Consider the following 24711-nt stretch of genomic DNA (forward strand, 5'->3'; position numbering starts at 1 on the left):
CACCTCCATTCATGGTATATTCCCGCCCTGTGCCCAGTGATTCTGGGTAGGATCTGGCCCCACCGCGACCCTAAACTGGGTAAGCAGTTTCTGACAGTGAATGAATGGATGGATGGATGGATGAATGAATGAATAGAAATTTGCAAAAGAGTTTTTACAAAATGCCAGTTTAAAATTTTTGCTATTTCTTGAATGAACCTATGCTCTTCCTCAATGCCAAGAACACAAAGAAAGGACTTTCTGGAGAAGTCACCTTGCAAGAGCAAATTTGTGGTGCTGCAGTGAACAATGGGACTTTAAGGTCGTTCTTGTTGACATGTCACGGACAGATGCATCCTCTATATTAGGATGCATTGACAACACCATCTGGGTTGTGCTGGGCGATATGAGCACATATGACGATTAACATTTTACCACGATTAAGATTGATGAATGATTATTTTTGACCATCATAGTTCAGTGACGAGGCTTGCGCTTTAAATATACTCCAGTATTAAATATGGGATATTTTTTCCAATGTTGCTGGGAGCTTGCTCCTCTTGTTTTTTTCTCAGCATTTACATTTGACTTCTTTTTGTTCAGTGTCGTCTTAATTATAGTCAAACATAATACATCTAAATGAGTAAATGTGTTTTTCTTTGGTACTAGCTGCTTCAGTCGCTTGGTCTGCCTCAGCATTTAGGTTGCTTCCATGTGGCAGATAGGGGCAGAAACATGTGACTACAGCTTGGTAGTGTGATTTTAAAGGGAGTGTTCATAACAGAATAAAAATAATTAATATAATCGATATTGACAAGATTAGGTTGATTAGAAGATCTGAATGTCGATTTCGATTAATTTTTGATTAATTGCCTAGCCCTACATTTGTGTACATTTACCCTTCTTGGCATTTGTGTTCTTGAGTATTGGAATGTAACTTGGGCAGTTGAATAATATGTCAAGCAAGAACGCGATAACGTAAGAACACACAAGAACAAACACTGAGCCCAGTTATGCTCAGTTATATGCCCAGATATGTTATAAACAGCTCAGGTTCTGCTCCATAGAGGATGTCACCCACATTTGGGAAGGCATGTTTATAAACATTTTGTACTGAATCTCTGGTACATCCAGATTGGTATCAGTGCAATGGCTGTGCCATTCCTTGAAGATGAATCCTGTGAGAAAATGATTGATTGCCTCTTTAAACATGATTTCATAATTCAGCTCTATATTTCTGTTTTTAGTAGCTATCACATTCTCCTCTACAACAAAAAGTTCTCTCTTTCTCTCACTCAAGTCTCTATGAGCAGGGGAATCCTTTCAGCAGTGTGCTCACTCTCTCTCACTCATTTCTCTGCCTCTCCCTCAACAGTTCTCTCATTCTCTTTCCCTCCTCTCCCTCTCTCTCTGTAGTGTCTCTCTAGTCTGTATTATTCTCTCACTCATTCTCTCTGTGCCTGTCTCACTCACCAGTTCTCCCATTCTGTCCCTAACCCCTTTTCCTGCTCTCACTCACTCTCTCACTGTCATTGTACCTCTCTTTCTCTATCTAGTCTGTATGTCACCCACTCATTCTCTCTCTACCTCTTTCATTCTCTCTTTCCCTCTCTCTCTCTCTCTCTCTCTCTCAAGGCAGATAGGTTGCCTCTCCAGTTGTGTATGTGCTAGTGTGTGAGATTGATGGCACTTACATTCTCTCATGGTTTTGGGGGCTTGCGGGGTGCAGACAGTACATGATCCAGCTGTTGTGAGAGGGAGGGGGAGAGGAGGGGTCAGAGCATCAGGAGCTGAGGAGAGGGATAGAAACACAGTGAAGGAGAGAGAGAGTGAAAGAGAGAGGAGAGAATTTCAGACAGTGCATAAAGACTGAAGGATTCTGTCACCCGCTAGATCATCACATATAAACAATGGAACCCTGTCCATGACAAACATCAACTACGGATGCCTAAAGGTAACAGAACTCTATAGTGTTTTACTGTTGTTCCTTAATTATATATGCAGTTTCTGAATTCTACTAGCAAACTTCATCTTGTTCATATTTATGATCAGTCGAAGCAGTGAAACTGTAGGAAACAAAAGGAACAATAAAAAAAAATTCAGGGCTGATTTTTATGATGTCTACTACTGTCTCATTTACATGTAAAAGAGCTTTTTTGTAGTGAAGTCATTTATCTTTTCTCAACACTTGGTAGTTAAGGTGATTTCTTTAAGCCTTGTTTTTTTTTTCTTTTTCACCAAATCACTTTTGGTATGAAATTCCTGAACTGTTCTTTTCTCTAGCATTTGCCTTTGAAATTATGTGTGGCTGCAGCGGTGAACAGTTTTATGTTTTATGTATAGCTTTATACAGCAGAAATGCCAGGGTGGTGTTTGTGTTAAAGAAGTGCGCAAATCTCCATTGTGATCCCCGAGGAAAGTACTTCAGCATGTGTGGGAAAATGGCGGAGATCCAGATGTGTGCGGCTGTGTGTGTGTGTGAGATCTGATGGCTAAGGGGCAGCTGTTTAAGGTCATTCTACAGGATGGATGGATGTATCATAAACTGGAAAACGGGATGCAATTACTTTACTTGATTAAGAAATGTACACTTTTGAAAGGTTTGAAACTTTTTGCCAATTATTTGTCAAATACAAATTATTTATTAAATACACAGTCATAACATATAAGGTTTTATCATTTTGTGAGAATAACCCTAACTAATTAGTTTAAACTAATGGTAACATGTCTCCAGCTTAAAAATGAATGATATAGGTTATGGAGATATGCATTTTATACTTTATAATATATATATTTTATGTATATGTATAAACAGATATAATGTGTAAACAGATACAAAATTTGGCCACAACTTTCTCATTTAATTCACTTTTTTTGCTGAGCCGACTTATATATTAACAGTTTTATCTAGTGATGTAAACACAGTGCTGATGCTGTTGAGTTCAGAAGGTAGATTACATTTTACTTATGCAGAAATGTGCATTAAGTATCATAACTAAATTTCACTATTCCCCTTCCTCCCCCTCTCTCTTTCTCTTGCTTTCACACACACACACACACACACACACATTTTCCTCTTGATTTTTGAGCCACGAGACGCGCTTTAGATTTAATTTTCTCTATTAAAGCTTCTGTATCTGATGCTAAAATGTTCCCCTCTCTCATTTCTCTATGTGTCAAATTACTCTACACATTTTCCCATTGTGTTGATCTTACACTGGTACATCTTTTTAAACGGAAATATCCTCTCTGTAGAAGAGACAATGAGATTCATGATTAATCACAGCACATTGTGCGATTGATTAGGTGTGGAGGTTTTGTTTGTTTGTTTGCTTTTTGTTTTTGTTTTTTATTGACAGCCCTGCTTGGAATACCTTTCCATATTTGCCATATTGTTCTGTTATTAAATCCACAATGATTGGTAAATTACTCACAACATATCCTCTGCAGTTTTAAAAGAGTTTTAACAGAGATTTTGTCCTCCTTTGCTGCACTGCCAGTTTCTGCTCTTCTTGATGACCTTACAGTAGATGTTAGAACATTGCTTGTGATAATTTGATAGAGTGTTCGTGAGATCAGGTAATTCAGGTTTGATTATTAGTTCTGGATCAGAAACTGCATTCATGATTACTCCAGATTTGAATGGTGCTCCCTCACTTTAACAGAAAATGCCTCTCTAACAGACTCTTGGCATTGGATATGCTGACATAGTGACATACGTATATGTGGCTATTCCAGTCTATTCCAAGTATTCATATGTAGTGCACATACACTGCAATTCCTGTTTTCATTGTAGGAATATAATTATTAATACACACACACACAAACACATGCACACAAACACACACACATATGGTCTAATACATCTCTCCAAATGAACAATGATCATTACCTCTATTTGTAAACAGACTATAGTATATGTGGCTGTATGATGTTTGCAGTGATATAAATGGGAAAAAAAATCAAGAGGCTTTTCTAGCCCTATCAAAGAGGCACTGTTAGGCAAAGTTGTTTATTTACTCCAAGTCAAGTCCATCAAGTCTGTACGTGTGTGTGTGTGTGTGTGTGTGTGTGTGTGTGAGAGAGAGAGAGTCTCTGTGCACAGGGAATTGTTTATGATTTAGATCCACAGCACTATGTGTTTGCTTAAGAGTTTACTAAGTGATTTTCCATTGGGCAAAGAATAGTGTAGTGTTTACAGCGTGGAAGTGCTTCTGTCACTCCACACAGCACTGTGTATTGTCAGCTACTGCAAATATCCTACTGAATCTGCATTCTCTACACCCTGACCAGAACATTAAAATGCTCTTGATCTGTTACATAAGTTACATATAACATGCTCAGTGCCAGGACTCGTCTAGAGGGTAATAAAGGCCCTTCAACACTGGGATGTGTGAAGCAGTTTAACTTTGTTCTCTGGAATGCTGGAGCAACATAAAATACTTCTGGGATGGGATAGAGTGGGGTTTGTGATCCAGAAGACATCACCCAAAATTAGGGATGATGAAGGATAAGAAATAATTTCAAACAATGATGTTACTAAGTCAATTATTGTGTTCTATTACCACATGACATTGCCCACAGAATGTAAGCATAGGTTGTCTCAATTCTGCAACAGAACAGGAGGGGATTGCATCTTTATGGAAGGGATACAAAAACTGATTATTGCGTTTTTTAAACACAGCAATCGGCAAGTGAATCTATTTGTTTTAGAATGTATTTTTTGGGCATGTGAGTAAATGTGGCTTTGGAAAAACAAGCAGAATATTTTTCTAATTAAAACATAAAAAGATATTACAATAATGCAATATAAAATTGTACAAATAAAATTGAATATTAAAAAATAATAAAAACTGAGCTAAAGCCCTGTTTAAATATTTTCAGCCAGGATTTCAAATGATCTAAACCTCTTCTAATCTTATCTGTCAACTGGTTCCATTTAAGGCGGCACGGTGGCGCAGCAGGTAGTGTCGCAGTCACGCAGCTCCAGGGGCCTGGAGGTTGTGGGTTCGATTCCCTCTGGGCAGCACGGTGGCGCAGCAGGTAGTGTCGCAATCACGCAGCTCCAGGGACCTGGAGGTTGTGGGTTCGATTCCCGCTCCGGGTGACTGTTTGTGAGGAGTTTGGTGTGTTCTCCCCGTGTGGGTTTCCTCCGGGTGCTCCGGTTTCCTCCCACAGTCCAAAAACACATAATACATCTAAAAGAGTGTGTGTGTGTGTGTGTGTGTGTGTGTTGCCCTATGAAGGACTGGCGACCCCTCCAGGGTGTATTACCGCCTTGCCCCCAATGATTCCAGGTAGGCTCTGGACCCACCGCGACCCTGAACTGGATAAGCGGTTACAGATAATGAATGAATGGTTCCATTTAAGAGAAGCTTAGTGGCTAAACAATGCTTCTCTTGAGTTTAGTCATCACCAGAAGCAGCACTATTATTTTATTTTAAATTCTTAATATTTATTACCACAACTATTTGTTTTTTCTAGACTGAAACTGTGATGTTCGTTTTAATAAAAAAGCCCTTTTCTTTTTATAAAACCTGAGGATGTTTCCTAAACCTTTGCTACCTCTCCAGTTTGTTTGCAGGCTGGAAACTGGTCTAATGTTTTTATGAAGTCCTATTGTCAGTATATAGGTCCTATATGCTAGGCTTTTTCTCTCTCCAAATGTTGAAAAGCATGAACCGAGATGAGAATAATGCTCTTTTCCTGCTCCACAGGAGGGTAAAATTTACTTATTATTGCTGCTTCTGATTACTTAAAGTGGAATTGACTCTTAATTCGGGAAAGTGCTAACTGCGTGAAAGTAAAAAAGACCAAAAGTCTATAAAACTAATTTGCTCGAGTAACAAATGAGTTTCTCTGGTAATTCAAACAGACAAATTAAAACTCAGCCACATAAAAACACAAAAGAATTTTTCTTCAAATTTACCGTTCCACTTTAAAAGGAGTGCAGCTTCTGAACATCAACAAACCAGAGAGTTCCCCAGAATTGTAGATGATCCCTATTAAGAATCACTATGTTAAAAATTCTACTTTACTGTCACACTGAGATGCAGAAGATCACTTTCGTAGGCTGCAATGAAATGATCAAATGACTTAAAGATGAAAGGCCCTGTGACACTTGTCTGAGGTATATGATAAAGATTTCATTCATTCATTGTCTGTATCTGCTTATCCAGTTCAGGGTCATGGTGGGTCCATTTCACTCCAACACACACTCACATATTCACTCCCACCTATGGACACTAACATTGTGTTTTTGGACCATGAGAGAAAACAGGAACACCCGGAGGAAACCTACACGGACACAGGGAAAGCACACCAAACTCCTCATAGAGTCACCCAGACCAGGGTTTGAATCCACAATCCCTGGTCAAGGCCATAATATTTTGTTAAAATTATCACCCAAGCCTTCCCAACATCCGGTTCTGACCTCACCTACGCTCTCTTGGCCGAATACCTTCAAATTCACCATATTCCATCAGCTAATGAAAAGAACTGCTTTGATTATCACTGCTCTTGAGTGTGTGTGTGTGTGTGTGTGTGTGTGTGTGTGTGTGTGTCCTCTATATAGACTACAAATTCAAATGTTTATAGACATCCCTTATAATTAGTGACTTTGGCTTTTTTAAAATGCACACTGTGGACACAGATATTCACTTTTGCACACAAAGTATATATAATTGTCTTGGAAAAGCTCTGTGAGTTTAGGCATGTCAACCCCAATCTAAAGAGTTGACTAGATGGGTATAAACACTTCCACTGCAGCACTGGGCTGTGGAACAGTGGAATTGTGTTCTCTGGAGTAATGGAACTTCAACTCCAGTGTCAGACTTTTAACCTCTTTTCCCTAGCTGGATGTAGGCTGTGTGTGTAAGCAATTTTTCCTTTTGTACCTTCTCAGTTCTTTAGGATATGGTCACTACTCTCAACACATTGTATCAGCTGGAGAAGAAGGTGTGGGTTTGATTATGGGTGAGTTTGGATATCCTTTTTGCTGACCATGGAACAATGGCTTTGGCATAATCAATATAATAAACATGATTTGCTAATTGTACAGAAATCAGAGGGAGTATGATGTTATGCAGCCACTTATAGACAGTGGGTTTGTTATATAATCGCAGGGTGATGGCAGTATCTTTCATTGGGCAAGATAAGAGTATTGTTTTGAAAGAGGGGCATATCCTGTGGTAAATGCTGACTTTAGACTGTGAAACTCTTGTAGGCTGAAGTTCTATTATATACAATTGTAACTGATGTTACATTAGGAGTCTTAAATAATTTAAACTCAATGTAAGAGACATGTAAGAAATGTAAGAAACATTTTCTCATATAATACGCACTTTGTCCACATGTTTGTACATTCTCAGATGAAAAAGTAGGTTAGAGGTACATTACGGGTCACTAAACATACAGTGTTAATGTACCCTTAAAAATAAAACAGCGGTTTTAGAGTCTAGTTTTGTTCTCTAAAGGTACATTACATTCTCTTCTCAAGAAGGAAACTTGAATATTTGTAAGATTTTATTACGGAAATGTGTTAAATAAAACAACACAATATAATAGTTCTGGAGATGAAATGGGGAATATCAAGTCAACTTTAAAAAGAACAATTATAGAATAAGGTATGAATGAAATATTGTAGAAAAATATGTTTTGTTAAATTAGGTGTCAGTAAAAAAAAATTACTAATTGTGATTTTACTGACCAGTATTGTAACTGGAAATCTTTTCTATAAATTATATGCAACATTCACAATTTTCATTAAATAATAATTATTAAAAACGTTACACCTTGGATGTAAAGAAATACACCTTGGATGGGGCACCAGTACATCACTGTGCACCATACACTCACACATTCACTCACATGCTCCATTAAATATTTTACACATCCAATCCATCTACCTTTAAAACATTTACTTTTTGACTGTGGGTAGAAACTGGAGCATCCAGAGGAAACCCACACAGACACATGGAGAACACAACTGGATTAGCAGTTACAGAAAATTAATAAATGAATACATATAAAAAGTATTTAGAATTCACCCCTATTTAGGACAAACACATTTATTTGTACAAAAAGCAAAATTCTGAATGTTGAAAACCATATTTTTGACCTGTATTTAATTAGAACAGAAGCTGTGAAATTATGAAAGTGAAGGTCGATTCAGTGATGATGTGGTCTAATTGGACACAGTTGTCTCTCTCCCATTGATCTGACTGTATCTGTGGACACACTGGAATGTCTCTCCTTTCCATCTGCCATCTCCCTTTTTACTGCAGGAAATGTTGTTCTGTTGCTAGGGGCGACCCATCCATACCTCCCTAAACCCTGCTGTGGAAACAGGCTGGACAGGAAGTGCTTTAATTCCACCCTTCTTTCAGGTCCCCTCGGTGACAGACATGGTGCTGGCTCAGCCTTCGTGAGCCGGGTGATTAATAAAAGTGAGAGAGCAGGAAAAAATCATTGCGAGAATAGAGGAGTATAGAGGTAGTACAGGACAGAAGGGGAATGAAAAGGCCTGGGAGACATTTTGAAGCATAGTGACTTCTAAGGACCCAGGTTCTTATGTAATGGTCAATCCAGTGGAGAATGCCTTTGATTGTTGCCCTCTGGCCTTGGTGGCATTCAGTTCCTTTTTGGACCTCTCTTGCCTCCTGCTGACCACTCTTATGTCTCTGTCTGCTGCCACATTGAGGTGGGCAGGAATGTGTGATGGGGTTCAGGATTGGACCCAAGGATTAGAGCCTACAGCTGCGTGGTGCCATTCTTGGGTGACTGTGTGTGGGGCTGGTGTACACACAAATGATGTGTTTGTTTTCATATATAGTCTTGGCTTTGTATACACACACACACACACACACACACATTATATATATATATATATATATATATATATATATATATATATATATATATATATATATATATATATATATATATATATACACTATGTATACAGGCCTATATACTACTTTCAACTGATGGGCCAGGCTCTTGTCTTACCAGAAACCTTTTTAACAGAATCCATTTTGCTGAATCTCCACAAAAATTGCAGACTTGCCCATAGCTTCTAGCCATGTGGTGCTGTTCTAAGGATAGACAACCCGTCAAGTCACTGCAGATGTGTATTGTGATTGGCTGGCAGAGGTGTATTTTAAAAAAAAACATTTTTTATTATTATTGTAATAAATTAAAAAAATTTAAAATAATAATAATAATAATTTTTACATTTTTTAAATCTTGGATCCCATTTTAAGTTATGGCCAAATAAGTTCATAGTAAATGGACATTATTATCTGAAAATTATAAAAAAAAAAAAAGAGATACAACCTCTAATGCTTTGCGGTACCATACAGTGAAAAATCATCATTAGACTCGTGCCCCCAGTTTGAGAACAGCCCATGTAGGGCACCTTAACATACAAAATGAGTACATTCACATTCTCAGTCCTTAGCTTATCCTTTACCTCAATATTTCTAGTTCTAACACTTTCATTATTGGACAAAAAAGAGGTCACTCTTTCCCTTTTGATTATTAATAACATTTACAACCTAATTAATAACTATGTATTAAACATATTTTCTAACCAATTATTAAACTTTATAAGTTTAGTCTTATTTTAAAGTGGTGCAATATTATTTAATACATTTTACAGCATGAATATAACATAATATACATTCTGAAGTCAACCGTATAGACACTGTGTTTATATCACTGAGTGCAACTGCCAGTGCTCCAAAAATTATGGGAGGTATTTGTAGCCAAATTTGGCAAAACAGTTATTACAATTATTAGAACAACTATTAGCTATGAAATATGTGTGTGTTAAGTTTCCACATGCATTATTGTGCATCACATTTTGACTGCACTTATATCATACCACATGTGCAGACAAAGTATAAAGTAAAATAAGTGCAAAGTATAAAAACAAGCGTATGTCTTTGTAGTATGTTTTAAATTTCAGTGACAGGTTGTGGTCTGTGTGCAGTATTTTATTGTCGAAAGTGTGGAGTATGTGGAGCTCATTGGCATGTGTGTGGCTTGTGTTGTGGGCTTTCCTGTCGCAGAACACATGAGATGCCCGGGGTCTTTGTTAATTAAACTGTGAGGCAGGAAAACAGCAGCACTTTGTTCCCACAGCTCCACAGTGTGTGATTCCTGCCCTCACTCTAGCCTCTACCTAGAAACCCCTCTGAGCTTTACAAAGTTCTGGAGTGTCTTTTATGTACTGCTAAACAAGCCCGGAGTCTTCTGTACCCTCTTTGTAGAAGTTCCCTCTTGAGCTGTTCTGATGCTGTTTCATTACATTCTGAGAAATATAATGCGGGGGAGGAAGCGTGGAGCACATTATTTTGGCTTTATATAGGAACTATAACTCATTCTTACCACCAAAGTAGCAAACAACATTAAGCAAGTCATTTGATTATTTATATGTCCAAGGATTTGTGGACAATTGTTCATTCAAAATGTCTTCTGTGGTAAAGGGAATAAATACGGAGTTTCCCTTCTGTTCCTGGAGAATTTAATGCCAATACGCCATGAGATCATTAGTAAGGTCAGGTACTCATTCCAACGCATCCTCCTGATAAAACTCCACTGCTCAGCAGCCCAAAGCTGGCAGACTTTATACATCTGTAGTCCAAATATATCATTGAGCATGGTGATCATCAGCTCATGTGCAGCTCGTTAAGGGCACCCCATTTCATTTCAGATATTTAAGAGATTAATTGACACTGTGCATGTACATTAACATCCTCCATGATATCATCTTCAGAATGTAGAAAGTAGAAAAGTTTAGAAATGCTGGATGGAACATTCGACCATCTGCTGTACATGAAGGATAATAGCATTCAAGAAAACCCATATTTTCAGATTACTAATAAATCTCAGAAGCAGGTTTTAAATGGCCTATATTTTGGCCCTATCATTGAGAGATGGCCATTTCAATTTCTGGTGATGTATGAGACATCTGAGGACAAGGGTCTTACGCTTTTTCACTGTATGGTACCTGCCCTACTCGAATATACAGCGCTACTCCCTTGGACCCTGCTAGCTTTTACCAACTGCTGTTGTGAGTCAGATAAAAATAAACGTTATCTGTACTGTAGCTTTCAGATATTACACACTGCAACTTTTATTGCATTTTATCTTGAATGACATGTTGAATGTCATCTTGAATGACATCTCTCTGGCCAATCAGCTCTCTGAAAGGTTTACACATCACATTTAGCTTGGACCACGAGCGAGAATGAGTAGGGTCTTTTGATTTAAAAATATAATCACATCAATTAAGTTAAAATGCGAGTACTTCCTTATATCCTTCTGTTTTTGTGGGGGGAGGTATAGTGTCATGGCAAACTGGTGAGAGGAAGCAATCTTTTAACATTATTATAATAGCTCAGTGTAGTTCTGATGATTTCTGGATTAGAATCTATTCATTCATTTGCAGGTCTCTGTTAGCAGATTTAGCACATCTGAACATCTAGCATTATCCTCCAATCATTGAGCTTCTGAATTAACAGCAGTTCATGAACAAGCAGTAACTGGCTTCACATGTCTCCAAAGAAACATGTGCTTGCCCTCAAACTCCCTGGTGGGAGATTGTGTGTGATTGGGGGAGTCCTAAATAGCAGGTGGAACTGGGGACACCTAAACTGTATAATAAAACAGGAAAATACTGGGTTTAATCTACTACTTTAGTCTACTTTAGAATCACTGATTGTGGGCAGTAAATAAAATGGCTAGATTTGTCTTGTAGATGTTACAACACATCATTCTTTGCACAAAAAGTCAGTGAGTCAGTGATTTTCTCTATAATGCACTGTTTCACATCAAAACATTTTGAAAGACTTGGTTTACAGGCGTCAACGACTGAATTATACAGAAAAATCTGAAGAATTTCCCTTGAAGTGGTAAATGAGGGTGAATACATGGTTGCTGTTTTTTCTTAATAAAGTGGATGGCTAGTGTATTTCCTGTTTGTGCACATTATCCTACATTTTTTAAAGATGGAAGTGGTACTTTGTTCTATTTGTCATTTTATGCTGTGGTCTGCAATTACAGAGTGGAACCATTCTTTTCAGATTGAGCGTAAAAATGGAGTGCGTTTATGAAGTGCTTTACGAATGTGGCCACTTTCATGCATTTTTAAAATTTCTCTACGGGTAAAAACCTTTGGATCTTTAGGTTTAATGTCCCATTTGTCTAAGCAACAAAAGTCAAATATTACTCTAAACCTATACACCCTTCCTTGAATTAATGAACTCAAGGTTGCACATAGGCGGCACGGTGGCGCAGCAGGTAGTGTCGCAGTCACACAGCTCCAGGGGCCTGTCAGGAGTTGGTGTGTTCTCCTCGTCTCAGCATGGGTTTTCTCCGGGTGCTCTGGTTTCCTCCCACAGTCCAAAAACACACGTTGGTAGGTGGATTGGCGACTCAAAAAATTGTCCGTAGGTGTGAGTGAATGTGTTGCCCTGTGAAGGACTGGCGCCCCCTCCAGGGTGTACTCCCGCATTGCGCCCAATGATTCCAGGTAGGCTCTGGACACACCGCGACCCTGAACTGGATAAGCGGTTACAGATAATGAATGAATGAAAGGATGCACATTTAAAATGCACCCATTTTTCTCACAAGCATTCAAAGCCACACAAGCAGTTTGTGTACAATCTCCACAGAAAAGCATTGCTGATAGAATGGGGCACAATGGAGCAACTGCACATGAGCTTAAGGTCACCATGCCCACTGCAATATGTTAGCTAAACACTGGATGAGAAAGCTTCTAGAAACTTTGGTCCATACGGTGTAGTTTACCGTTTTAAAGGTGATGTGTACAATTCTGGGGAACTGCTGTTTTCTCTGGTTTGTTTACATTCAGAAGCTCAGTGTCTTTTAAGGGGGAATGGTATGTTGGTTGGAAACAATGTATGTTTGTATGTAGCTGAAGTTTTAATACATTTTTTAAATACATGTTTAGTTTTGTAGCACTTTTGACTGGGTGTACTTTCATGCAGTTAGTTCTTTAGAGTCAGTTTAGAGTCAGTTCCACCTTATTTAAATGGAAACAGCAAAATAAGTCAATATTACCCACCTATTGAGCAGAAATAAATTAAAATCCTCATCTCTTTTCGTGATTTTCAACGTTTGGAGGTCTTTTTTGCCATCTAAACATCACCAAATGCTGTTTCTCTGCCGTGAGCATATATAATACTGGATCAAGACCCTTTAGATTTTTTTTTACCATTTACTGGTACTGGGGCTTTGTAAACAATTAGACCAGTTTCCTACATGCAAACAGAATGTAGAGTTAGGCGGTGGTAAGGAAACATTTGCTGAATTTCATAAAATGTGTTTTTTGATTAAAATACTGACCATTCATTCATTATCTATATCTATAACCGCTTATCCAGTTATCCAGGGTCACGGTGGGTCCAGAGCCTACCTGTAATCATTGGGCACAAGGTGGAAATACACCCTGGAGGGGGCAAATACTGAACATCTTTAAGTCTATATGATATACATGAGCTACAAGGTGAAATTTCAATGTGTGAATGCATTGTTACTATGAATTTACAGCAATTTACAGTTTGTTTTTCAAAATCATGTTAGAGGAGGACTCCCGCAGTGTCATTAGTCTTGCGCATCTTGTTCTTATTAGTACAGGGTTATATTCCTGCCCAAGCTGGGAATCAAACTCCAGTGTGGTGTGTTAAACATCAGAGATATTATCTGCTATTCTATACATTCCAGTCTAATGGTTGTGATCTTCTTGGGAGGAAGAGCCCAGTTCTTGTAAAGTGGGAGTCAATTTAGCTTTAGATAAACAAGCAAACAGCAGAAAAGGCAGAACGTCCAGAGTAGCTACATAAAGCAACTTCCTGTGTGTGCAAGTCCGGCTGCACCCCGCTGAGCATTTCCCCTGATAGTCGTGTTTCGGCCCTCCAAAGGCCCCATCATGTCTCTCTCTAATAGTTTCCATATGTGAGAGGAGATTCTACACAGTGGACAAGGTTTAATAGGTCTGTGCTGTCCCTGTAATTCTGCCACTCCAACACAAATGACAGATTACAGAGACAGTGGTGTAAAGTTGCAGTTAGCTAGGGCACTGTACCTGAAGTGACTGGAAAGTGTACTTTTTGTCTGGATGATATTTGACAGTTTATGACTTTTATTAGTCCTGTGGGATTATACAGTATAGGTACAGTATAGTAGGCCATATTGTGAGCTTTTGGGCATCTGTTGATTAAAGGAAATGTCCTATGGAGAATCTGAACCGAAGGGTTTTTCCAAGGCATATTTTGTGTCCTGAACCTGTAAAACTATTACAAATTATATATATTTTTGGAAGTCATCAGTTTTAAGGCCGATTTATACTACTGCATTGATTCAACTCAGAGCCTACGTGGTAGGCTATGCATGAGCCCTACGCCGTTTATACTGCTGAGTTGGTGTCCTCGTTGCTGTGCAATTACACCACCACACCACTAGGGCTGAATCTCAAACATTTCCTCTACACTGTTATTATTTTTTATAAATATAAAAATATTTAAAGTGCACTATTTTGGGAGTAGGTTGTTGTTTGGGACCAAGCAGAGTTTACAGAGTAACTAATGCATATATTTTTTCCTGGAGACTTCCGTACTTTTCCTTTGTTCAACATTTTTATTCATCCCTGAAGCCCACACCATGTCTGAGGAAATCTCTTGCTTTGAATGTGCTGCTGTCTGCATCTCTGTGTGGAGGAGAGTAGTTCACATTCCTGTACTTCTTCGGTTCTGCATAAACAATGCACGTCCGACTTCTGACAAATCACAGTCGTTGCAGTCTGCGTTGATGAGACTCGTAGCTACATTTCTGGAGAGGTGTGTGTCAGGCCACGCCGTAGGGTTTGCATTGACATGTAGCCTACGGCGTGGAGTTGACGCAGAAGCATAAATTGGGTTTGAGACTGTGACAACTGCTCAAGTCTTTAAGGTCGACATTTATGATTTAAATCAAAAAATAATTTTCATAATATTCTGAGGAATTTTTCTTAACATTTGCTCTATAGCTATACACTCTGTGTGTGCTCAAAAGTTTAACAAGCCCCAGTGTCTGTAAATGGATTTAAAAAGTGTCTTGGTCCAGTATGTTAGGCTCACTCTCTGTGCTCAAGGCAGAGAAAATGCATCTGGAATTTATAGACAACAGATAGAACTCCAAACATTGAAAAGTACAAACCAAGATGAGGATGTTGCTCCAGTAATGCTTTATGGAAAGGTTATGTTGATTTTATTTTTGCTGTTTCTTGTTACTTGAAGGGGGTAATTTTCAAAATTCAGCAGAACTGTTCAAGTTACGAATGAGTTTCTGTGGTAATTCCTGCAGTGACTCAAAACTTATAGACAAGTTTAACTGCAGCAAGGTACAGAAAACTGTTTTTTCCCCCACAAACATACAGTTCCACCTTAAAAGACACAGAGCTTCTGAACATAAACAAACCAGAGAGAACAGCGTTTTCCCAAAAGTGTAGGCGCTCCTTTTAAAGAGGATATATTATACACCATTTTGCACATGTTAACACAGTTCCCTGTGGTCTTAATAAAATGTCTGTCACATGCTTTTGTCAAAATACAAGGACAAACAACACAATGCTATTTTCCCCCTGTCTAAACAGACCTGTTCAAAATGACCGTTTTCAGTGCCGTTCCTTTAAATGAAAATTGCCCATAGCCAAATTTAACGCAAGGAGTGAGGAGCAGAAATGCTGGTTTTCAGTCATTTTTGCTTAGTTCTCTTTCTACTCCATCTTCATTTTAACCGTATTTAATCAGTACTTTGTTGCTGCTGTTGGGTTAAAAATCTTGTTTAATGAAATAATGTTAATTGTACAACATTTGTATTTTTTAGATTTGTCACTGCAGATTCTGTTTTATCACAACTTAGGAAATAAAATATTGATTATGAATACCGATCATATATAGTGAAAATTTCTTCAAGTATGGTATATGTTTATATTTTTGTATACATTTATTCAGTCCTGATTTCTGAATGGATAGTATGTTTTAGTATGTTTTTGTTCATTTTTGTTCATATGTTTGATTCATAATCAAAATCATATCTCACATGGGAACCAAACTCCCAAACACAGATACTCTTTACTGATCAACTACATTTGGGCAAGTAAGAAAACTGAATTAGATTTTTGCTGAACCTTTTCTGTAACAGAACTTCTTTTGTTAGTGCTGATTCTGTATGTCACCAGGGCCCAGTCCACTGATGAGTATTTACACACTGGAGATTCTGTTGTAAACCTTGGTGCTAGAAATGTGCTTCTTAGAATTAGAATAGACCAAACAGTTCGATGAGGGTGTTCAGTTGCAATCCATGACAAAGTGCAACCATCTTTCAGACAAAGACTCAGTGGTTTAGCTTTGGACATGTTTGCCATGAGCAGTACCAGTACATTCTCCTAAATGCTTTTGGAACCACTGAGAATGTTTGAATATTTTGATCTCGGTGAACATTACAGGTGCTGATTCACAAGTGAAGACAATTAGACACATGAAAATATCGCTTTTTTGTGTAGATTTTGTTAATGACCTCTAACTTATTCAAACATTATGCATTTCAGCACTCCAGCTGTTGGAGAGCTTTTCATTCCATGGGTCATGGTGCAGCGTCTGGGGAAAGGGAGAGTGGGCGAGCACAGGAGACAGAAAGACAGAGAGTCTTTGACTTAAATGTACTGTTATTGGCAAAATTACACTGTTAACATCAAAAACTAGAGCTGGCTGGAAAAGCATTTTTATGGTTTTAAACGCTTGTTGAAATTTCTGAAAGACAATTTGAATATCTTAGATCATTGTCAGACTCAGACTGTAAAAAACAATAATATTTTAGTTTTTTAATTAACCACAGTATTAAATATGCTTATAATTGAATTTCAGAAATTTTTCAGTAGTTAGTAATAGTGTATCTGTCAGCTATATGTTAAGGTGCTTTCATGATTTATGATGTCCAAATATGGTCCAGCCACGTATCTGAGCACTATAAGGAATAAGCATGACTACTTTCATAGTTTATATTAATTTGGTTAATTTTGTATTTTTAATTTTTAATTCTGTATTTTTTAGTTATTTTATGTATCTACTGTATTTGTATCACAGAGTTGAGATCACTTAAAGCCAAGCTGCTGAGAGTTTAGCAGAACGCTAATTGGCACATGTGGACCATTTTAGAAGTATCAGGTACATCCCAGCATTGTCATTAAAATTGTCATATGGTTTGGGCTGACCAAAGTGCTCCTGCACATGTGATTTCTACTATAAGTCTTCAGATATAATGTAGTCCTAGAGAGAGAGAGTTGGGGGGTGGGGTAGAAAAGGTAAGGAAAGAAAGCTTTTTTGTTTAAATTGTTGCTTGTAGGTTCTGGAGATAAAAAAGGTGATGGTGCTGGTGATACAAAATTGGCTAGATTTAGAAAATGAAATGTGTACAATGTAAAAAACATTACTTTTTCATTATGTTTACAAATGAATACATTTGTCATGTACTGATGGGCGGCACGGTGGTGCAGCAGGTAGTGTTACAGTCACACAGTTCCAGGGACCTGGAGGTTGTGGGCTTAGGTACCACTCCGGGTGACTGTCTGTGAGGAGTTTGGTGTGTTCTCCTCGTGTTTGTTTGGGTTTCCTCCAGATGCTCCGGTTTCCTCCCACGGTCCAAAAAAAAACACTTCGGTAGGTGGATTGGCAGCTCAGAAATTTTCATCGGTGTGAAGGAATGTGTGAGCGTGACTTAATTTTCCCTTTCTCTCTTTATTAATTAATTAATTAATTTATTTATTTATAATTGTTTTCACTACTTTCCTCCCTGCTAGAGTGTATACAGTGGGAAAGCATTTACTGTTGTTAAAAGAACACTGAAAAGAGACAGATCTGTTGAATGGATACAAATTGTATTTTGCTGAATGTTTCACAAAATAAGGAACTTTAAAAAAAAAAAAGAAGAAGAAAAGGAGGACCAAAGTCTGAATAAGTGTATATCAGATGTGGATTTGAAACTGAAGAAAGAGTGATAGAAAGATAAAAGAGAGGAAGCAGGAAATGATATGATGGGTGGGTGGGTGGGTGGGGGGGGGGGCGGGGGGGGGGGGGGGGCAAAAGAGTGAAACTGAACAAGCCTCTATAAGCCTACATCAGATCTGTGTATGTAAGAATGAGGGGGGTGGGGGGGGGGTTCTAAAAGATAGAAAGCAGCAGATCAACTATGGGAAACTGAAAGTACATTGGAGTGAATGAGTGAACTGTGTTTGGGTGAGGACAAGCAAGGAGGTAGTTCTGTTCTTTCTGGATGTCAGATCAACTCTCTCTCTCTCTCTCTCTCTCTCTCTCTGAGAGGAAAAGCTGCATTTTCCATTTTCATGAAATAAACAATCAACACAATGTTCAATATGAACACCAGCACTTACTTTCTTTGACTTCTTAGTTTTAGTCATTACCTTTTCTAAGTAAGGGCTTCCTGCGCTATTTTTACATGTTCTCTACATGTTGATTGACATGTGCAACTTTGTTTGCTGTTTTTCAGAAATTGAAGCAAAAGAGGCATGCGATTGGCTGAGGGCAGCAGGATTCCCACAGTATGCCCAACTCTACGAGGGTAAGTGTGTGCAATGTGGATTTAAACACACACACACAAACAGAAACACAAAAAGGGAATCTTTCAGTGAACACAGAACTGACCAGACGGTCCTAGGGAAAGGGAGATGTGGAAAAGAGAGGACACAAACATACACATCCTGCATGCCATTATCTGTGTGTTCTTGAAGATCTCCCACAAACACAGTAGTACAATAAATGATAATGAAATTAAGAATAGTTTTTTTATGAATATATATGATAGGTAATATGCCATGAAATTAAGTTTCCCTGAGGTTAACCCTCTAATCATCCTTGGGGTCGGTTTGACCCCGTTCAATGTTTAATGTCTCTAAATGCCTGGTTGGTATTTGTTTTGTTTGGTTGTTTTTGGTTTTGTTTTGTTTTTGTTACTGAGCAATCCTAAAATAATGAGCAAAATAAATAAACATGATATTTACGTGATTATACGTTTTCAATATCCTTTACACATTTACTGCACATCCTGAACTCACCAGGGTACTGTTGGTCAACATTTTACAGACATTTGTTTTGGTGGTTGTGGATAATATTGTGGTAATTAAGACAGTTATTAACATATAACTTTACAGTCTTAAAAACAAAAAGTCCCTCTGCTTTAAGCCCTAGCCTCTTTTATTTAACTTGTGTTTCATTTCTAAATAAAGACACATAAACAACCTGACACATTAATTTGGGAAACAATTGACCCCAAGGATAAAAGACTAAAGGTAACAGGAGGGCTATATCCAGAAGATGAATTTAATGTTAGCAAGGGTGCAATTTTCCAGTCACAAACCTGCAATTTTATTTACAGCTTACATTTACAATTTTATATTTGAATATTTAACACACAACTCAACAGCTTGCAGATGAATTTGACCAGATACAGCTGAACAACCACAACCCCAATAAACAAGTCTCTTTTAATTTATAGAAGTTAATCACCTTATAAAAAATTCCTTAAATTGTTCAGCCCTGTCTGAGGTTTGCCAAGAGAGAGAGAGAGAGAGAGAGAGAGAGAATATGACGATAGGGAAAGGGAAGGGAGGAGAGAATAAAGAAGAGTAGAGTAGGGAAAAGTTGAACAGAATGCACCAGAAAAAGTAGTGCATTACTCTTATCCATACCATACCACGGTTTTGTGATTATACAGTTGGAATGGACCACATGTTGCACTGACACAGCTGTGTGCTCTCAGTTTAAAATCAGTAGGGTTTTTTCCACTCTTCACTTCATCCTACATCCACACAAAGCTATTTCCAGCCTAGGGTTTCTGTCCGAGGGGAACAAGGGGTCATGGGAAAAAGGCTCTGCTATCTGTAGCTGGACAACTCAGGCCTTTCCATTTGTCTTCCATCAGATGAGTCGGAGGGACTTCCTCTCCCACATCCTCTCTCTCTGACTCTTTCTCTTTCTCTCTCTCTCTCTCTCTCTCTCTCTCTCTCTTTCTCTCCACCCTTCGTCGTATCCATCCTCCCTGCCTCCTCTCCATACTCCATTCCTCCTCTCCACCCCTCCTCCTTAAGGCAGTTTTTGCGTCAATGCTACACTTAATGCCAAGTAAACTGAGGTTGCATACTTAAACTCCCATGAGAAAACAATGGAAAACAAAGAGCCATTTGGACAATTTGTGTCATCAAATAAATATGATGATACATAAGTGCGTTTTCTGACTTTTACATAGCTTATGTTTGCTACTGAACACAGCCTTAACGATTCAACATAAAGATCACTATATACTGAATCCACAATAGTTTTCCATAAAAAAATCATTTACAAGCCTTTAGAAAAATAATGAATTAAAAATCTTAAAAATCTGTATGTAGCTTAAAAGGCCATTTCCCAGACAGTGGATACTACAGTGTCACTCCTGCCGGACCAGGGCATTTAACCTTGCACTCTTGTGTGTAGGGTACAGGTGTTATCCATGGTGCTAGGCAAACAATAAAAATAATAACAATTCAATAATGAAATATCAGTTATGTTTCTGTTCTTTTCATCTGACCTATTTCTTTCGGAGTGTATGACTTGGTATAATAATGCAACTTGTTACAAGCTTCAGAATGGCTTGTTTGAGAAGAACAAATATATTGTCACTGTAAAATTAAAAACATATATTTCCCTAAATAGTAACTTTAGAGCAGAAGTGAAGTTTGCTGTAAATGTTGGTGTATAACTTGTAAAAAACTTATAACTTATAAAAAAAAACTATCACTGTATGATATAGAAATGTCCATAAAAATGGCCACAATACTTACAAAACTTATATTCCAATTCAGGAAATTAATGGCATACATGGCCTACATAGTTTTAACCTATTTATTTCATTACATCTCTTTATATTTGTAGCTTCAGTACAAAACTAAACAAGCAAAATTCAGACACCAAAAGTGTCTTGGCAAACATTTAGGGTAAGGGTACACTTGTGTAAATTAGATAATGTTAAGGGTTTTTTTTTATTAAACAACCTGGAATTCTGTGTGACTCTTCCTTCTGTAGATTCCCAGTTTCCTGTTGATATATCTGCTGTAAAAAAGGACCATGATTTCCTTGACAAAGATCTGGTGGAGCCCCTGTGCCGGTAAGACAGTAGTTTGTGCTTTGTTTTTTGTTTTTTTTTTTTTTTTTTTTTTTTTGTTTTTTTTTTGTGGGGGTGTGGTTGTTTCATTTTAAGTGGAATTTCCCAAAGAGCCTATTGATGCATGCATTTACGCTTGTGTGTGTGAATGCACAGAACTTTTATAAAAATGTGCAATTGTCTCAACAACAAATGTGTTTCTGCCAGTAGTTTATCAGAACTCAAGCAGGTTAACTAAATGTTCATTTGTTTTTCAGAGAATTTTTGCAACTAGTAAAAATTTAGATGTACTTGAAAAATTATAGGGCGGCACAGTGGCGCAGCAGGTAGTGTCGCAGTCACACAGCTCCAAGGACCACGTCCCGCTTCAAGTGACGGTCTGCGAGGAGTTTAATTATGTGTTCTCCCCGTGTCGGCGTGGGTTTCCTCCCACAGTCCAAAAACACACGTTAGTAGGTGGATTGGCAACTCAAAAGTGTCCGCAAGTGTGAGTGAGTGTGTGTCGCCCTGTGAAGAACTGGTGCCCCCTCCAGGGTGTGTTCCAGCCTTGTGACCAGTGATTCTGGGTAGGCTCTGGACCCACCATGACCCTGAACTGGATAAGCGCTTACAGACAATGAATGAATGAATGAAAAATTATAACAATATATCAGTTATTTTTTTCTGCAGGATTATTTAAACTGTTTATTAACATTAGAGCTTTGGAGGAACCCTCCATAACTCATTACATTTTTGTAGATTTGGTTGGTTGATTTTTTATTCAAATGAATTACAGTTTTTATATTGTCAGTGCATTAAAATCCAAATAGGAAATTATGTTGGGGAACATTTATTTTAAAAGTTTTGCTGTCTTGTATTAGTGTGAGAGTGTCAGGGAAAAGTGGAAGGACTGTAGTGATGCTTGGCCAGTGGCGACCTCCCCTCTGGAGCTGTCTGACCTGTGTCCTCAATAAAGTGTGTCTCTCTCTGTGCTTTGATCCCTAATGTTTCCCCTCCGGAGCCCACTCTGATGTCCCTCTCTCAGGCTGGAGGGAGCCTTGGGAGGCCAGAGACTGGCGCTAACAAAAGTCCTTCTCTCTCTCTCTCTCTCTCTCTCTCTCTCTCTATCACCCTGAGTGTGTGTGTGTGTGTGTGTGTGTGTGTGTTTGTGCTGCCACTGTGAGTCGTTCTAGCAGGTTCAGCATCTTCCTTAACTGATAATGACAACGTTAGTGACACCTTAAAGCTTTACTGTCAATCAAGGCATTCAGCAACCTTCAGTCAGTTGGTCAAATGGAAACATGACCATAGACTCAACACCAGCATAAACACACTAATTTTCTTGATAATTACTGCAGTCTGGGCCCCTGATGTTTAATAAGATCAAAACACAACCATTAAGCCCTATGGCCAGATACAGAAACATGAGTTTGGAGTTGAGCAGTTGATGTTTAGAGGCTTGGAGAGTTAATGGAAACTCACTAATAAAACCGGCACATGTCACGAGTTAGGGATGTTTGAAGGATGAGGTGTTGAAGGTGCCAGTAGTGGTTTATGAGTCAGACAATTGGTCTGGACATTCTGCACCTTTTAAGAAATGCCATCTGCTGTATTTAATGGAGGGATTTGTGAGTTTGTGTGTTGGTATGCAAAATATTCTACTTAGAGAGGTTTTACTGTACATAGATCAAAAGGATTCCCAATATTCAAAATTAAATACAAAGAAAGGTAAATACAAGCAGAAACACATCATCATTGTTGAATCAATACCTCATATTCCCAATGAACATATTTGTGTATATACATATGTGTAGGTCTCTAGCTAATCTAAGGTAATGGCAGTGTGCTTATGGGTTGATATGTTAAACTACACCGTGTGGCTGAGACAGCTCCTGTGTAGGATGGTGTCAGCTACAATAGATGTGGGACAATAATCTGCTAAATGCTAACACTAATGTGGGCTAAGAGGGTGATAGTGGGGTTAATGTCATGCCAACTGGTAGAGTTGACCACGAGGAGCATGCTGCTGTTTGTGCTAACCTGGTGTGTTGTGGTTTGCTGAGAGTTGATGGTGTTTCATTGTCCTAATAGAGATAGATACTGCGAGCTTTGGGCTGGTATCCCCCTATTTATACAGTCTGGGGGGCAGCATATTCACACCTAGTATTTAGCCTTTTCGGTGTTCCCTTGGACAGTATAAGATGGTGTTGTTCTTTATGTATATATATATATATATATATATATATATATATATATATATATATATATATATATATATATATATATCCACTGCACACCATGCCAATTCCTGTTCTGCTTCCTTGTTTCCTGTGCCTCGTTAAGGGCATACTAATTAGCACCATTGAACAGAGTGGCTGAGTCTCCTGACTTTCTTACTTTTATCTGTGTTATTGGGAATCCTTTATTAAATACTGCAGATGACTTTTCTTGAAAGTTGCAGAATGTCTAGACCTATTATAGCAATATTAATACTCACTAAATATTTTTTTATTCATTCTTTCATTATTATCACCACTTCATCCTTTCCATGATAGAAAGAAAAAAACAGGAAAATGAATGCTCTTCAGAGGTTTCAAATCTCAATTTCAAATGTATACAAAATTATATTAAACTTTTTGAAAATACATGTAAATATTTTATTATAGTTCTCAAATGAGGTTTGAAGTTCTCCATTTCCATATGTATATAATGATTCAGAAAGTTGTGAAATATTAAAAATGTTGCTATAATATTCAAATCTGACATATACCTGAGATTTGAAATGATAATTGATTATAGTTATTTCTTGATGAGTTAAGAAAAATGTAACCAATAAGCCAGGATTATTGGTGTCTAATTTTAGATTATTAATTGGTAGCTACAGATGTAGAAAACACTATATAAGCAGCTTAAATGACTTTGGGTAAAAATGATAGCAACCAGTTCTTCAATCAAGAATTGGTCTATTAAAGTGAAACGAACTAAACTAAACAATGTAGCTGCAGGCAGCCATTTTAGACAATACCTGTGTTTACAGAAGGATTTAGCTTCTAGTGTTTGTTAGTAAAGTTAGCTTCAATGCACAAGCATTAAGATGAAGAAGCAAAGTTATACAGTAAACATGTCTGGACTTAACATCTGACTATAATTTGTAAATTAGATTTTTTTTTTCTTCCAAATTATTGCTTTTAAATACTTTTTAGCTTCTAACTTTCATGATCCAGCATTTTAACTCACATAATACAGTCTATAACATACATGCCTCATTTTAAGAAAAGTTAGGGACAGGGGCATGCAAAGTGTAATTAAAAGAAAAGGGAGTGTGACACATTGGTAATGTATGTCCCTTTTCTGGAAATAGTTTACTTACAATAATCTTTAAATAGGAAATATTAGAAAAACAAGATTTAAAAGTATTTTACATGCTAATGCATCATATGTTGAATATTAGTACATTAGTTATGCTATATATTCTTACTGAATAAAATAACAACAATTAGAATATAAATCATGAATAACAAGTTATTTCTGACC

At 37.8% G+C, this 24711-nt stretch overlaps 1 protein-coding gene across 2 annotated transcripts in view; it reads left to right on the forward strand.

The window, feature by feature from the left end:
• The window catches only part of stard13a (StAR related lipid transfer domain containing 13a), a 63228-nt gene that overhangs the window by 15106 nt on the left and 23411 nt on the right, over window positions 1-24711 (forward strand). For both annotated transcript variants that reach the window (XM_066650783.1, XM_066650782.1), the window contains exons 2-3: window positions 18550-18621; window positions 21120-21201. In XM_066650783.1, coding sequence (XP_066506880.1) covers window positions 18550-18621; window positions 21120-21201 — 154 coding nt within the window. The remainder of the gene's footprint in view (window positions 1-18549; window positions 18622-21119; window positions 21202-24711) is intronic.

Source organism: Hoplias malabaricus, chromosome 18, assembly GCF_029633855.1.
Source record: "Hoplias malabaricus isolate fHopMal1 chromosome 18, fHopMal1.hap1, whole genome shotgun sequence".
NCBI lineage: Eukaryota > Metazoa > Chordata > Actinopteri > Characiformes > Erythrinidae > Hoplias > Hoplias malabaricus.